The following is a 13,975-nucleotide window of genomic DNA, read 5'->3' as shown; positions in this document are numbered from 1 at the left end:
GGGGTCGCTGCCACATTCTGGATTAGTTGTAGTTTCCAGGTCACCTTCAAAGGTAGCCCCACATAGAGCGCGTTGCAGTAGTCCAAGCAGGAGACAACCAGAGCATTACATTCCACCAAAACAGGGATAACCAACATGGCAACCTCTGGATGCTGGGGGAATACAAACTCCCATTGGTTCGAACCGACAAAGCCAACAGTCAATGAAGGATGACTAGTGGCACCATGTTTTCTGTGAGATTTTGTCTAGATGAGCTACTCAACCAGCCACAGGACTCAATAGTCTCCCGCTGCTGTACCGAAGGAGAGAGTTTCCTGATCGTTCTACTGCTCCAATTCCTTATGGATCACTGCTCAGCCATGAAACTCCCACATGGCCGAGATGTGCTTTTGGGTTCAGTAGTTCTTCCTGATGACAGGGCCACATGCACACACCACTCTCCACCAGTTGCTCTATAAAACTGCAGGAGTATCTCACATCCTTCACAGAAGACCTAGACTAGCCAAACAAGTGCAGTCAAAAAGGACACCTGGTGAGTAACTTCCATAGCTAGTTTTTATGGGAATGGCCACAACCGTTTAGTTTCCTTGGAAATCCCATCAGCAGGATATGAAGAAGTGTTGTTGGCTATAGTATTTGGTATTCAGATCTAGAGGCTCTCTCTAAGTGAGAAGTTTTTTGAGATATTGGGACTCATGAAAATTAAGGGGGGAATCTTCATTATTTTATATGATTCTTATTTTTGGCATTTCTAGGTCCTGCCCCCCTTAGAGCCAAACTAGACAATATCATAAAATGCATGGCTTCGTTTCACATATCTGGGGTGTGTTGTGGTAAAATAACAGCTGTGGAGAAACCTGATTGGGAGTTACTCCTTTGTCACTGTGCTGTGTTCTTAAGAACCATCCCCTCACCCCTGAAGCCTCTATTTGCTGCAGAAGGAACATTAATCTTGCCTTCCCACCATATTCCAGAAGATGACTGAGGTTTCCCAGCTGCTCTTTAGTTTTAATTCAATATTTATTAGATGTCACAGATTCCCTCTTGAGGGCTTAGGGTGGGTGGGCAGTCTTCTGAACATTGTGGGATAGGGTAGGAAAGGAAAGGATGAAGAACAGCCAAGCTGAAAACTTCATCAAGTTAATGATGTTGGGTCCCAAGCCAGAATCTTCTCTGCACCCCAGTTCACACTGCTTAGGAGCCCCTCTCCCAACTGAGCCACAGGGGAACCACCAGAGATGCTCCATCAGAGTATCTTAGTGATCGAGGTGCAGCATAAGGAATCGTAGTCCTCTTTTTAGAAGAATGGCAGAGGTTGCATGAGAGCATCTGTTCTACTAACCAGAACTTCCTCTTCTTTGATTTTCCCTCCTCAGCTGAAGATGAGTCATATCACTTTCTTCCATCTCTCCATTTTGGGCTTCCTGGCTACCTGCTTCTTTCTGCAAGGTACATCCCAGCTGGGCTCCTCCATCTCTGGCTGAGAAAGGCCAAGCAAACTATAGTAGTTCTCGGGAGGAATGGCATGGCTTGATGCCTAGCCAAGTGGGGTTTCTGCCGCGCTTGAGTCAATGTGCACGTACAGGGGGCACAGAGAGAAGAAGAGTCCCTTTTAACTTTCCATCAGGGAAGCGGGGCATTCGTGATAAGAATAATAACAATAATATTTTTTTATTTATATCCCGCCCTCCCCAGCCCAAGCCGGGCTCAGAGTGGCTAAACAATAACAGTACTAACAATTACTAACAATAAAAGTAACACAATTTACATAAAATCACAATCAATTGATTGAAATGCATTCTAAAACCAATTCAAAATCAAATTAATGGCAACCAGAGTTCTATGAGGATCACCAAAGGAGGCGGTCAGACTGTGCCTTGGCCAAAGGCCTGGTGGAACAGCTCCATCTTGCAGGTCCTGCGGAAAGATGTCAAGTCCCACAGGGCCCTGGTCTCTTGGGACAGAGCGTTCCACCAAGTCGGGGCCACGGCCGAAAAAGCCCTGGCTCTGGTTGAGGCCAGCCTAACCTCCCCGTGGCCCGGGATCTCCAAGATGTTTTTGTTTGAAGACCGTAAGGTCCTCCGTGGAACATACCTGGAGAGGCGGTCCCATAGGTATGAGGGTCCTAGGCTGTATAGGGCTTTAAAGGTTAAAACCAGCACCTTAAACCTCCTCCAGGAGAAAATCATGCTAAGCATGATGGTCGGCAGTGCTGGAGATAGTTTGGAAGGGCTGTCCAGCGCAGCCAAAGAAAGAACATAAAAAGGGCTCGCTGGTTCAGGTCAATGGTCCATCTAGTCTAGCATCCTTTTCTCATAGTGGCCGAACAAAAGCCAGCAAGCAGAAGACGAGCACAAGAGCTCTGTCCCCTCCTGTGGTTCCTACCAAGTTTGATTCGGAAGGCTGCCTCGAGCTGTGGAGACAGAGCAGAGCCATCATGGCTGGTAGATTCTCCATAAATGAGCTACATGAATATTCAAATGCAACTTTCTAGCCCGCTAGGAGTTTGGGGAGTTTGGGGGTAAGGTGGACAGAGGAAGTTTTCTGAGACTCTCACCTCAATATCTGTCTGGTGAAAATGTTGCTCGAAGACCTTTCTGATGGTAAGAACTGTTTCACAGCGGAACAGGCTTTCATTTGAGGTTCTGAAACGGAGGCTGGATGGCCACCTGTCAGGGATTATTTAGTTGTGATTCATGCATTTCAGGGGTTTGGATTAGATGACCCTTGGGTCCCATACTAAAACAACCAAAACTAAAACTAAAACTAAAACTAAAACTAAAACTAAAGCTAAAACTAAAACTAAAACTAAAACTAAAACTAAAACTAAAACTAAAACTAAAACTTTTATTATTTAAGCCCTGCCCATCTGGATCGGTTTCCCCTGCCACTCTGAGCGGCTTCCAAAAGAACGTTAAAAACGCAATGAAACATCAAACATTCAAAACTTCCCTAAACAGGTTTGCCTTCAGATGTCTTCTAAACATTGTGTAGTTCTTTATCTCCTTGACATCTGATGGGAGGGCATTCCACAGGGTGGGAACCACCAGTGAGAGAACCAGGCAGAGGGCCTTCTCGGTGGTGGCGCCCGCCCTGTGGAATGGCCTCCCATCAGATGTCAAGGAGATAAACAACTATCTGACTTTTAGAAGAGATCTGAAGGCAGACCTGTTTAGGGAAGCTTTTAATATTTGGTAAATTATTGTGTTTTCATATTTTGCTGGAAGCTGCGCAGAGTGGCTGGGCAAACCCAGCCAGATGGGTGGGGTATGAATAAATTATTATTTTTATTATTGTTGTTATTGTTACTGTTGTTATTGTTCAATAAGTGTCTTTTTGCACAAATCCTTGCTTCTCAATAGCACAGATATTAGATCCCCATTCCCACAGGTCCTCAGCATCCTTGAGATTGTGCCGGCCACACAGCCTTTCAGGTCTCACCCCTAGGTCCTGGGTGAGGCCCCTCTCCACTTCCTGCAAATAGTCCGGATTCTGACCCAGCCACCTCCTCCACAACCTTGACATTGTGTTCCCTCTCCTCCGACAGGCACGGAAGCATATAGGTGCCCCCAGGACTGGATCAACTTTCAGAGGCATTGCTATTCATTAAAGAAAATTGCGCGGAATTGGTATGATGCGGAGGTAAGGAGAGATTCTTGGAAGCCCTGTGTAGCAAATTCCTCCAGACACCATGTTTCCCACCCACCCTTCCTCTCCTCCCTGGCAAGCAACTCACAGCAAATGAAGCATAGTCTTGGAATACAAAGTTATCCCTGCATATGTCACATGGCAGGTTAAAAAAAAAATGAAAGAAAGATGATGCTGCTGCTATAAAGGTGAAAGATACTCAGAGTCGAGTGTGGATTTCATGCTCTTTAATCAGCTCATAGTAGTGAGGAATGGGAGTTCCCCCGAAATGTCTGCTTTATGTACATTATTTACACAATGGGCCCCACGTGATTGGCTAATTCCAGGATTCTCCTGTAGGGCAATCAGGTTGCAGATTCACTTCCACCTGGAGCTGGATTGGGTGGCTCCTGCGGACCAATCAGACTGCTGCATTTTGGATCCTATCATTCTAGGACCAATCAGACTGCTGCATTTTGGATCCTATCGTTCTAGGACCAATCAGACTGCTGCATTTTGGATCCTATCGTTCTAGGACCAACCAGACTGCTGCATTCTGGATCCTATTGTTCTAGGACCAATCAGACTGCTGCATTTTGGATCCTATCATTCTAGGACCAATCAGACTGCTGCATTCTGAATCCTATTGTTCTTGGACCAATCAGACTGCTGCATTCTGAATCCTATTTTTCTAGGACCAATCAGACTGCTGCATTTTGAATCCTATTCAACTCAGTACATAACAAAAGGAATATATAAAACTGGTTTCTCAATGAAGAGTAGAAACCAGTTGATTATTTTCCTCCTGAATTGGAAGATAAGGCTCACATCCGCACCACACATTTAAAACACTCCTTTACCATAGTGACAATTCTGGGTAATCCTGGGAACTGCAGTCTGATAAGGATGCTGGAAATTGGAGCTCTGTGACATCAGCACCCTTAACAAACTACATTTCCCAGGATTCTCTGCAGGCAGCCATGACTGCCTAAGCGGTTACCTCCCTACGAGAAGTGAGGTTACAGGGAAACAGGCAGGGGGCCTTCTCGGTAGTGGCACCCGCCCTGTGGAACACCCTCCCTTCAGATGTCAAAGAAATAAACAACCATCTGACTTATAGAAGACATCTGAAGGCAGCCCTGTTTAGGGAAGTTTTTAATGTTCAATGCTCTATTGTGCTTTTAATTCTGTTGTAAGCTAGATGAGCGCGGTATAAATAATATATTATTATTATTATTATTATTATTATTATTATTATTATTATTGAAGAGTGCTTTAGTGTATGTCATGAATGCCGAAGAAATACAAGCAAAAAGCACACCAAGAACTCTGGCCAATATAAGTTTCAGCAGTGGGAGAGGTCCCTACTCGCAAATCGATACTCAATTGCAACAAAAACTAATCCATTCAAAAGTATGTATTCTGACAAGGATTACAAACTCAAACAGAGATTACAAACTCAAACTCATAAGGATATGTATAACACAATAATTCATTATAGAATTAGAGATAAGACTTTATGAGTAAAGATAAGTTCATGTTAGTCCATAGTCTGATTCGATGTGAAGGTCTTAGTTTCTGTCATTGAGCAGAAGTCAGAAGTCAATTATGGACTAGAAACCAGGACAGGGCCCTGTTTCGATGTCTTCATCTTCATCAGCTAATTTTTAAGGGGTGGTGTAAGATTGAGGGTGTGTGTGTTTCTTTGTGGCTGATTAGCTGATCTCCCTGTGCAAAGGTCAGAGGGGGCAGGGTTTCTGTTGAGGCAGGTGATTAGCTGTGGGAGGAGCTTATCAGAGCTTGCAGGGCAGAGGCAGTTTGATCCATCTTTTAGATTTAAGGGGAGCTAGTCTCAAACGTTTGCTGGGGGAGACCTAGGTTTTTTTGGGGGGGGGAGTTATTTGTCCTGTCTTCACGCTTTTTATGATGGAGGACCGCTGTAGCCACCCCCAACGACACGTTCTCAAGATGGAGGGGGAGGGAACAGCTGCAGTCGCCTGCGGTTCCTGCGCAATGTTTGCCATCTTGCCAAAGGTTGCAGGCAGCTTTACCTGCTGCAATTGCATGTTGATTGCCCTCTTAGAAGACAAAGTCCAGCAACTGGAGGAACGTGTAGCTACGCTCCAAAGAATTAGAGAGCTGGAGCTCTTCTTGGAAGCAACAGAGCACACCGTCTCCACCAAGGAGGAGACAGGGGACTCCCCTGAGAAGGAGGCTAGTTCACCAACACAGGAGCTAGATATATGGAGAAATGTGACTCAAAGAAGTAGGAGGCCCAGGGTTCGCTCTGATTGTTTAGAAATACACAGTCGCTTTGAGGTCCTCTCCCCTAGCATGGAAGACGAAGAGCAGACTCCATTTGAGGATCTCTCCCTCATTACAGTCGATCAGGTATATGAAGACGAGCAGCAAAGTCAGTCCTCAGGGAATGTGCAGACGACCTTGGAACGGACAGCTCACGGAAGAACCCCAACGAAACCTAAGAGGAAGCAGTGATCTGTGGGCCTGACAAGATGTCTCAGGAAGTGTGCTGTCTCCCCGGGGCTAAGATCCAAGATGTAACTGAACGACTGCAAGGAATCATAAAACCCACTGACAAATACCCCTTCCTATTGGTTCATGTGGGAACCAATGACACTGCAAGCAATAGCCTCCAGAAGATCAAAAGAGACTACGAGGCTCTGGGCAGGAAATTGAAGCAATTAAATGCACAAATTGGCATCTCATCTGTCCTCCCAGTTGAACGACGTGGCCCAGGGAGAGAGGGAAAAATAGTGGAAGTGAACAGCTGGCTTCGCAAATGCTGTAAACAGGAACGGTTTGGATTCTTAGATCACGGACTGCAGTTTCTTGAAGATGGACTTCTGGCAAGCGATGGGCTGCACCTCACAACGGTTGGGAGGAATGTTTTTGCCAAAAATCTCAGAAACCTCATCAGGAGGGCTTTAAACTGACTAATGTGGGGGAGGGAGACAGTGCTCCTGAAGGTAGGAGTCTATCAATTGATGAAGATGATCATCCAAATGTCATAGACCAAATGGAGCAAACAGCACGCAGACCTAGTGGTGGGAGGAAAAAAATCCTTAAATAAGAGACACGGGGGAATGATTAATGTCTGTACACTAATGCGCAAAGCATGGGAAATAAACAAGATGAGCTTGAGCTCTTGGTACAGCAAACTAAATATGACATAATAGGCATCACTGAAACCTGGTGGGATAAGCCCCACGATTGGAATGTAATAATGGGGGGATACAATCTATTTCAGAGAAACAGACCAGACAAGAAAGGAGGAGGAGTGGCGTTATATGTCAGGGATGTATATACCTGTGAAGAGATCCAAGATTTAGAATCTCAAAGCCAAATTGAGAGCATTTGGGTCAAAATTAAGGGAGAGAAGAATAACAGTGACCTCATTGTGGGAGTTTACTATAGATCCCCAAGCCAAACGGAGGACATAGATGATGCCTTCCTGGAACAGATGGCCAAGCATGCAAAAGGAAGGGAGATAGTAGTAGTGGGGGACTTCAATTACCCGGATATTTGTTGGATGTCAAACTCAGCCAAGAGCATAAGGTCAAACAGATTCCTCACTGGCCTTGCAGACAACTTCATTGTCCAGAAAGTGGGAGAAGCAACAAGAGGAACAGCCGTTTTAGATCTGGTCCTAACCAATGTTGATGACCTGGTTAGTGGGGTAGAAGTGGAAGGATCATTAGGCGCGAGTGATCATGCTCTTCTGGACTTCCGGGGTGGCGCCATCGGCAGTGGCGGACTCCCTCTGAACTGGAGGGACTAGCTCCGCGGGAAACGGGTCTCTCCGCTACGGCGAAGCGGGGACCCTTTCAAAAATCACAGGCGGATGAAGCCTGTGACCATGGGACTCGGCGGGCACCTTTAGCGCCCCCCCAACTCGCTAAGGAACCCACTAACGGGCTCCAAAGTGAAGAGGGGGAAGTGGAGCGGTGCTGTGAGTCAACTGCTATTTCCGTGGAGCGAAGCCGCATAGCCGTTGCCGGAGAGCGCTGCCTTTTTCCTGGGACAATTTGGACTCTAAAATAAGCACCCGTGAGTACTTAGATTTTGAACAACTGGACATTAGATGGGGACTTGCGAGCAGAAAGGAATTGGATCTTAAAAATCTATTTCAATTTGGTACGGAACGGGAAGGTCTAAACAGGAAGTCAGCCTTCCATTCTTCTGTAGACAGAATAAAGCAAAGACAACGTAAACTAGAGCTCAGAAAATCGCTTTTAAAGGATTGGATTTCATCATTTAAAATTGTGGAACCCCACTTCAACAGCAGGAGAAGAAGGGGGATCTTTTTTGGACTGTTTAAAGTGAGTTTAAAGTAAAGCAACTTTCCTCCGTCCTGATCCTGGAGCGGGGTGTCAGGACTGACGTTTGAAGTTCATTGACCAGAGACAAACGTTTTTGACAGATAGCTAAAAGAAGAGAAACATAGTGATTCCACTGTTTCCTTTCACATTTCAAAGGAACAAATATTGACAAAGTATCTTAAAAAGGGAAACTTTGTTGCAAGATCAAATAGAAGTTTTCCCCCTAGAGGGAGACTGTGAAACTGTAACCAACTCCAGGGAGCCAGCAGCTGTTTATAGATTACAATCGTGGGAATAGGCATTTGACCTTGCAGGACAATGTATTCAGAAGCTTTGTTGTGTGCTTTCTACAAAACAAATGCCCTACTGGAATAGTTACATGAGAAGGTGAATTTGATGACGACTTCGACTAGAAATTTTGAACAGGCAGTGGGAAATTTTGAACAGACAGTGGAAAAATATGTGGAGCCCACCCAGGAATTAAATCAGGAGTGTGTCCTGACAGAACAGGCCCAACAGGAATATGAGTTTTCGGATTTGACAAATGAACTTGGAAAAAGCCAGATTTGGAAAGAAAAAGTTTGGTTTGGCTTGGAAATGGGGGGCTGGATTGACCCCCCTATGCTGGGATGTGTGGACTTTTCAAATCTGGCAATGGGCCGTGAGATGTTTGGGATGGTGGGGGCTCTTAATTTTGGAGGGTCTTTGAAACATGCTTTTAAATACCGTATGGAATTCAGTGCTGAATATGGAAAAGGGGTTGATCTGTCGAGAAGGGTTAAAAATATTGCCAAGCTGGTGTTACCACGAGCAGGAGACAAGGGAAAATACAGTTACAAATATGAAGAAGAGCTGCGGAAGGGACATGGAAGAGACTTGAGGGCCTCGGATATAAGGTTGCCAGGTTAATGGGCCAGATCAATGGGATAATAAGGACTGACAAAACCCGGAACCAGGAGGAAGGGACGTTGGATGAAGATTGGATCTGTTTGTATTTCTTTTTTCTACCATTAGAACTGTTTTATAAAATTGATGAATGTCAGAAAAATGTTGGAATGAAATTACTCGGCTTTAGTAAAGATGTTTAAAGAATTATGAAAGAATATTATGGTTATGAGAAGTTGGTAAGGATAAGATTTAAGTTTTAAGCTTTAAGGTTTATTTTCTTATAGAAAGATAAGATTAAAACTGTTTAGGGTAATGTAATGACAGAATATTATGAAATATGGAAAGGATTTGCTGGGATAATTAATAACTAGGATACAAAAAAAGAGAGGAGGAGGAGGTCAAAGAAAGAAGGTAATGACAGTTGAGGATTTGAGAATAATGAATTTGTTTTTAAATGTTCTTAAATTGTATTTTTGTTTTTTGTTTTGTGTCTTTTTTCTTATTTTTGAATTTGTATTCGTATGGTTGGAAGGGGTTTGTTTTTTCTTTTCTTTTTCTACTTTCTACTATAATTCCATTATTCTTTGTAATGGGTCATTATCAGATGGTGGATTTCCTCTTTCTCTTGCAACAGAAACCAGTGATGTGGTCGGAAAGGTGTGGTACACAGAGTGTACACTCACACAATGTTGCATGTTAAGAAGAAGAAGAAGAGTTTGGATTTGATATCCTGCCTTTCACTCCCTTTAAGGAGTCTCAAAGCGGCTAACAAAACAATAAAATACAATAACCTATTAAACATTAAAAGCTTCCCTAAATAGGGCTGCCTTCAGATGTCTTCTAAATGTTTGATAGTTATTTTTCTTTGACATCTGGTGGGAGGGCATTCAACAGGGTGGGTGCCACTACCGAGAAGGCCCTCTGCCTGGTTCCCTGCAACATGGCTTCTTGCATCGAGGGAACCGCCAGAAGGCCCGCGGCGCTGGACCTCATCGTCCAGGCAGAACGATGGAGGTGGAGACGCTCCTTCAGGTATACTGGACCGAGGCCGTTTAGGGCTTTAAAGGTCAGCACCAACACTTTGAATTGTGCTCAGAAACGTACTGGGAGCCAATGTAGGTCTTTCAAGACCAGGGTTATGTGGTCTCGGCGGCTGCCTCCAGTCACCAGTCTAGCTGCCACATTCTGGATTAATTGCAGTTTCCGGGTCACCTTCAAAGGTAGCCCCACATTGCAGTAGTCCAAGCGAGAGATAACCAGAGCATGCACCACTCTGGCGAGACAGTCCATGGCAGGGAAGGTCTCGTCCTGCGTACCAGATGGAGGTGATAAACAGCTACCCTGGACACAGAATTGACCTGCACCTCCATGGACAGCTGTGAGTCCTGAAGGACTCCCAGATGAAGTCTCATCTTTGAGACCCCACATAATCCTTCTTGGGAAATCTTGCAGGAGCCACTCGCTGCAGCTAAGCAGCTAGCCCTCATCTCCAAGGTAACCCCCCATGTTCTTTTCCTCTCACAGGCAGACTGCCAAACGTATGGGGAAAGAAGCCACCTGGCCTCCATCCTTAGCGAGGAAGAGAACAAGCATGTGGCCGCTGTTATAGCAGGAGGAAATGATCCCGGATTTCATATCTGGATTGGACTGTTCAGAAAGAAAAAGGGCGGGAAGGTAAGTAAAGGGGGCAAACTCTCTTTTTCATTTGCCTCTCAGTAGGAACAGCAGCCGGCAAGGGCACAGAGAAGCAGTCCAGAAGACGAGAGCTCCCTGCAGGGAAGGGAAGGGCAGATATTCCCATCTCTGTAAGGGAGGATCTGGGGCTCTGGTGAAGCTCTTAATTCAAAGAGTAGCCATCTGCCTGCATCCCCAGGATGCAACACAGGTCCCATTTTTAACTCTCGCAATATTACTTTAATAAGGATTTAAATCAACAAAGTTGATATGTCCTTTAGCCTTGGAGCAATACAGTGGTACCTCGGGTTAAGCATTTAATACGTTTCGGAAGTCCATTCTTAACCTGAAACTATTCTTAACCTGAAGCACCAATTTAGCTAATGGGGCCTCCTGCTGCTGCCGCACCGCCGGAGCACGATTTCTGTTCTCAACCTGAAGCAAAGTTCTTAACCCGAGGTACTATTTCTGGGTTAGCGGAGTCTGTAACCTGAAGCGTATGTAACCCGAGGTTCCACTGTATTTGACTATCCAGTTGGAAAGGAGGACATACTGTCTTTTCTTCCTTTAACACTTCTGCAGAGTAGAGGGATGTAGCAGGTGCATTTCTTGTGCTGGGTGATGGAGAACAGTTGATCCTGGCTAGATCTCCCCCAAGCAGTACAAGTCCTTGGGATTTGATCCCACCAGCTGAAAATCAATTCATTGACAGCCTTGCTGTAAAATCACACTGGGGAGAAGAGCTGAAGGGTGGGGGCAGGGGCATAGGAAGGGTGATGGAGAACAGCTGATCCTGGCTAGATCTCCCCCAAGCAGTACAAGTCTGAGAGGTCCAACCGCCTCATCTTCCTTGGGATTTGATCCCACCAGCTGAAAATCAATTCATTTTACAGCCTTGCTCTAAAATCACACTGGGGAGAAGAGCTGAAAGGTCGGGGCAGGGGCGTAGGAAGGTGGGTGCGGGGGGTACCCTGGGTGTCATCCGTGGGGGGGGGATGACAAAAAGGCACCACCGCCGCTGTTGTGCGCCATGGATCGCCCTGCCTCGCGCAGCAGATCACTCCACCGCCACCGTTGTGTGCTGTGGATTGCCGTGTGTGGCGGGTCACCCTGCTGCCATTGCATGCTGCATGCCCGGCGGATCACGCCCCCAGCTTGCACCGCTCCTGCCGAGTGCATGGCATGGTTGTCGCTCCAGGTGCCCATGCAGCTAGCTCCGCCACTGGGTCAAGGTCCTCGAATCAATGCGGCTCACTGCTGCCTCCAGAAGTCTTAAGGAATGGGTGCCCTCGCAGCACCCCTGGCCTCAAATGGAGTCCTTGCAGCTCCTCTCAAGGATGGGCAAAGTCTCAGGGAGGTATCCCAGTGTGTCTTAGGCTGAAGCTGCTTGGGGGTGATTGCTTGGTGCCACAACAAATGATCCCTTTGGACTCATGTCCCTGGGAGTCAGTTGGTAGAACAATGGGAATCTTCATCTCACGGTTGTGGGTCCGAGCCCCACGCTGGGCAAGAAATTATTGCATTGCAGGAGGTTGGGTCCCTTGCAACTCTACGATTCTAGGAATGTGCCCCCAAAGCTCCACGCCCAGTGAGGCCAAACCAGCCACGCTCCCCTAAATCCGATTCTGAATGAGGCAACTGGAAGCTCCTGTTCCTTCCTCAGCAAAGACTTTTTGCTCTCTCTACAGAACATACAGTTAAGATGGTCTGATACCGCCAATTTTGAGTACGCAGCTTGGGCAAAAGGACAGCCAGACAAGAGCGGATACTGTGTCGAGATGTTTGGGGATGGTAAGAAGGGGGCTTCATAAGCTGAAGACCTTTGCTTCTTTGTATTCTGTGAACCTTGATTCCATTCTATTGATTACTGTTATCTATATAAGGCCTTTCAGGACATACCGTATTTTTCGCTCTATAGGATGCACTTTTTCCCCTCCAAAAATGAAGGGGAAATGTATGTGCATCCTATGGAGCGAAAGCAAGCTCCCTGGCTTCAGCGATAGCAATGCGAAGCCTCCGAAGCCTGCGCTCCGGAGGCTTCGCGTTGCTTTCGCTGAAGCCAGGAGAGTCTGGTCTTTGAGGCTGGCGGTGGGGGAAAGCAGCACTTCCCCCCACCGCCAGCCCCACAAGAATTCCACAGCTGGAATTCCCCCACCTCCTAGAAAAGCCCACAGGAGCCGCACATCCTTTAAAGAGCGCGCAGCTCCTGCGGGCTTTTCGACCGAGCTTGTGGGGCTGGCGGTGGGGGGAAGTTTTACATTTATCCATGCTGGTTTCTAAACGTGGAGGGAGGGAGGCAGGTCTGACGGTTCTTCTTTGCTGTTTTCTCTAGATTTTGATGTGTGGAATGATACCGACTGCGAGAACGAGAACTATTACTTGTGCAAAATGCCACTGTAGAGATGGGCATCCTTCACTACTGAGGCTCCGACAAGCTCAGCACCTTGGAGAATGGGACCAACCTGGAGGTCTTTTTCTTCCACTGGGGCATTCGTTCACCCGCCCACATTGCATCCCCATGCCGTAGCCTTTGAGATGTCTCCATCTTGAGACTTCAATAAAGAAATTCTCCTCCGTACCCATCACTGTCTCCTTCAAACTGATCACGGGGCTAACCAACCAGGGATGTCAGAGGTCGCTGTCAGAAACACAGGCAGAAACAGCCAATGTCTGCTTTTCTCACCCCATGTCTGGAAGGGAAGCTGTAGCCTTCTTAGACTTTACCGATTGGTTGGGTGAGCGTTGCTCCCAGAGAGGGAGGAAGGAGTCAAAAGACACCGAGGTTGATTCAGAGAAAGAGTTCTTTATTTCTGCTCTCCAGAGGAGCAGGAAGGCACTTGTGTGGTCAGTTCACAGCAAGCCCACCGAAAGAGAAATTTCAAGCAGTATATATCCCCTCCAGGCACCCTCTCCTCTCTCCCCAGGAATCCAGCCACGTTGGCTTATACATGTAAGTTGACATCCATGACCATAAACAGATGTTCCTGTTCCTGTCTTCCTTATCTTGGGGTAAGAAGGTCACCAACTCTAAGAGCACTCCTGGCACCATCCCTGAGCGTGGGGGTGTGTTGCAAGGTGTGTGCATCAGTGTGTCAGGATATTTACAACCTACAAGATAAGATAAGCCCCAGCTCTGCCGTCCCGTCTCCACTTCGGAACTGACAAGGCCATCTATTAAGCGTCACGTACTGATAAAGGAGAGGGCTTTGTTTATACAGCTGGGTCCCTGTTATACATGAGCTCAAGTTAATGGATTTTAGCTAATGGATCCCTGGAGAAGGAAAAATTGGGATTTGGGGGCCCGTTTCAGACTGACTGCACAGTCAGGTTTTAAGTTTGGGAAACCTGCTCCTTCAAAGCTAATCCACCCTGGCGTACGAGTTCCCTGTTCCCTAATCTTACTTCTTTATTACACTTATAGCTCTTTCTTCCCTCCAAGGAAATCG

General features: G+C 46.5%; 1 protein-coding gene across 1 annotated transcript; it reads left to right on the top strand.

Moving 5' to 3' along the window:
- The first annotated feature begins 493 nt into the window (after positions 1 to 493).
- On the top strand, positions 494 to 13,034 carry LOC308486458 (C-type lectin lectoxin-Lei1-like). Its single transcript, XM_081023332.1, has 6 exons — positions 494 to 532; positions 1,377 to 1,449; positions 3,548 to 3,642; positions 10,380 to 10,529; positions 12,218 to 12,320; positions 12,862 to 13,034. The coding sequence occupies exons 2-6, from the start codon at positions 1,383 to 1,385 to the stop codon at positions 12,927 to 12,929; spliced, it is 483 nt and encodes a 160-aa protein (XP_080879458.1). The 5' UTR covers positions 494 to 532; positions 1,377 to 1,382; the 3' UTR covers positions 12,930 to 13,034.
- The last annotated feature ends 941 nt before the right edge of the window (positions 13,035 to 13,975 follow it).

This window comes from Podarcis pityusensis (assembly GCF_964106645.2).
Source record: "Podarcis pityusensis genome assembly, chromosome: 10".
Lineage (NCBI taxonomy): Eukaryota > Metazoa > Chordata > Lepidosauria > Squamata > Lacertidae > Podarcis > Podarcis pityusensis.
This window is presented reverse-complemented; position numbering and strand designations above follow the sequence as displayed.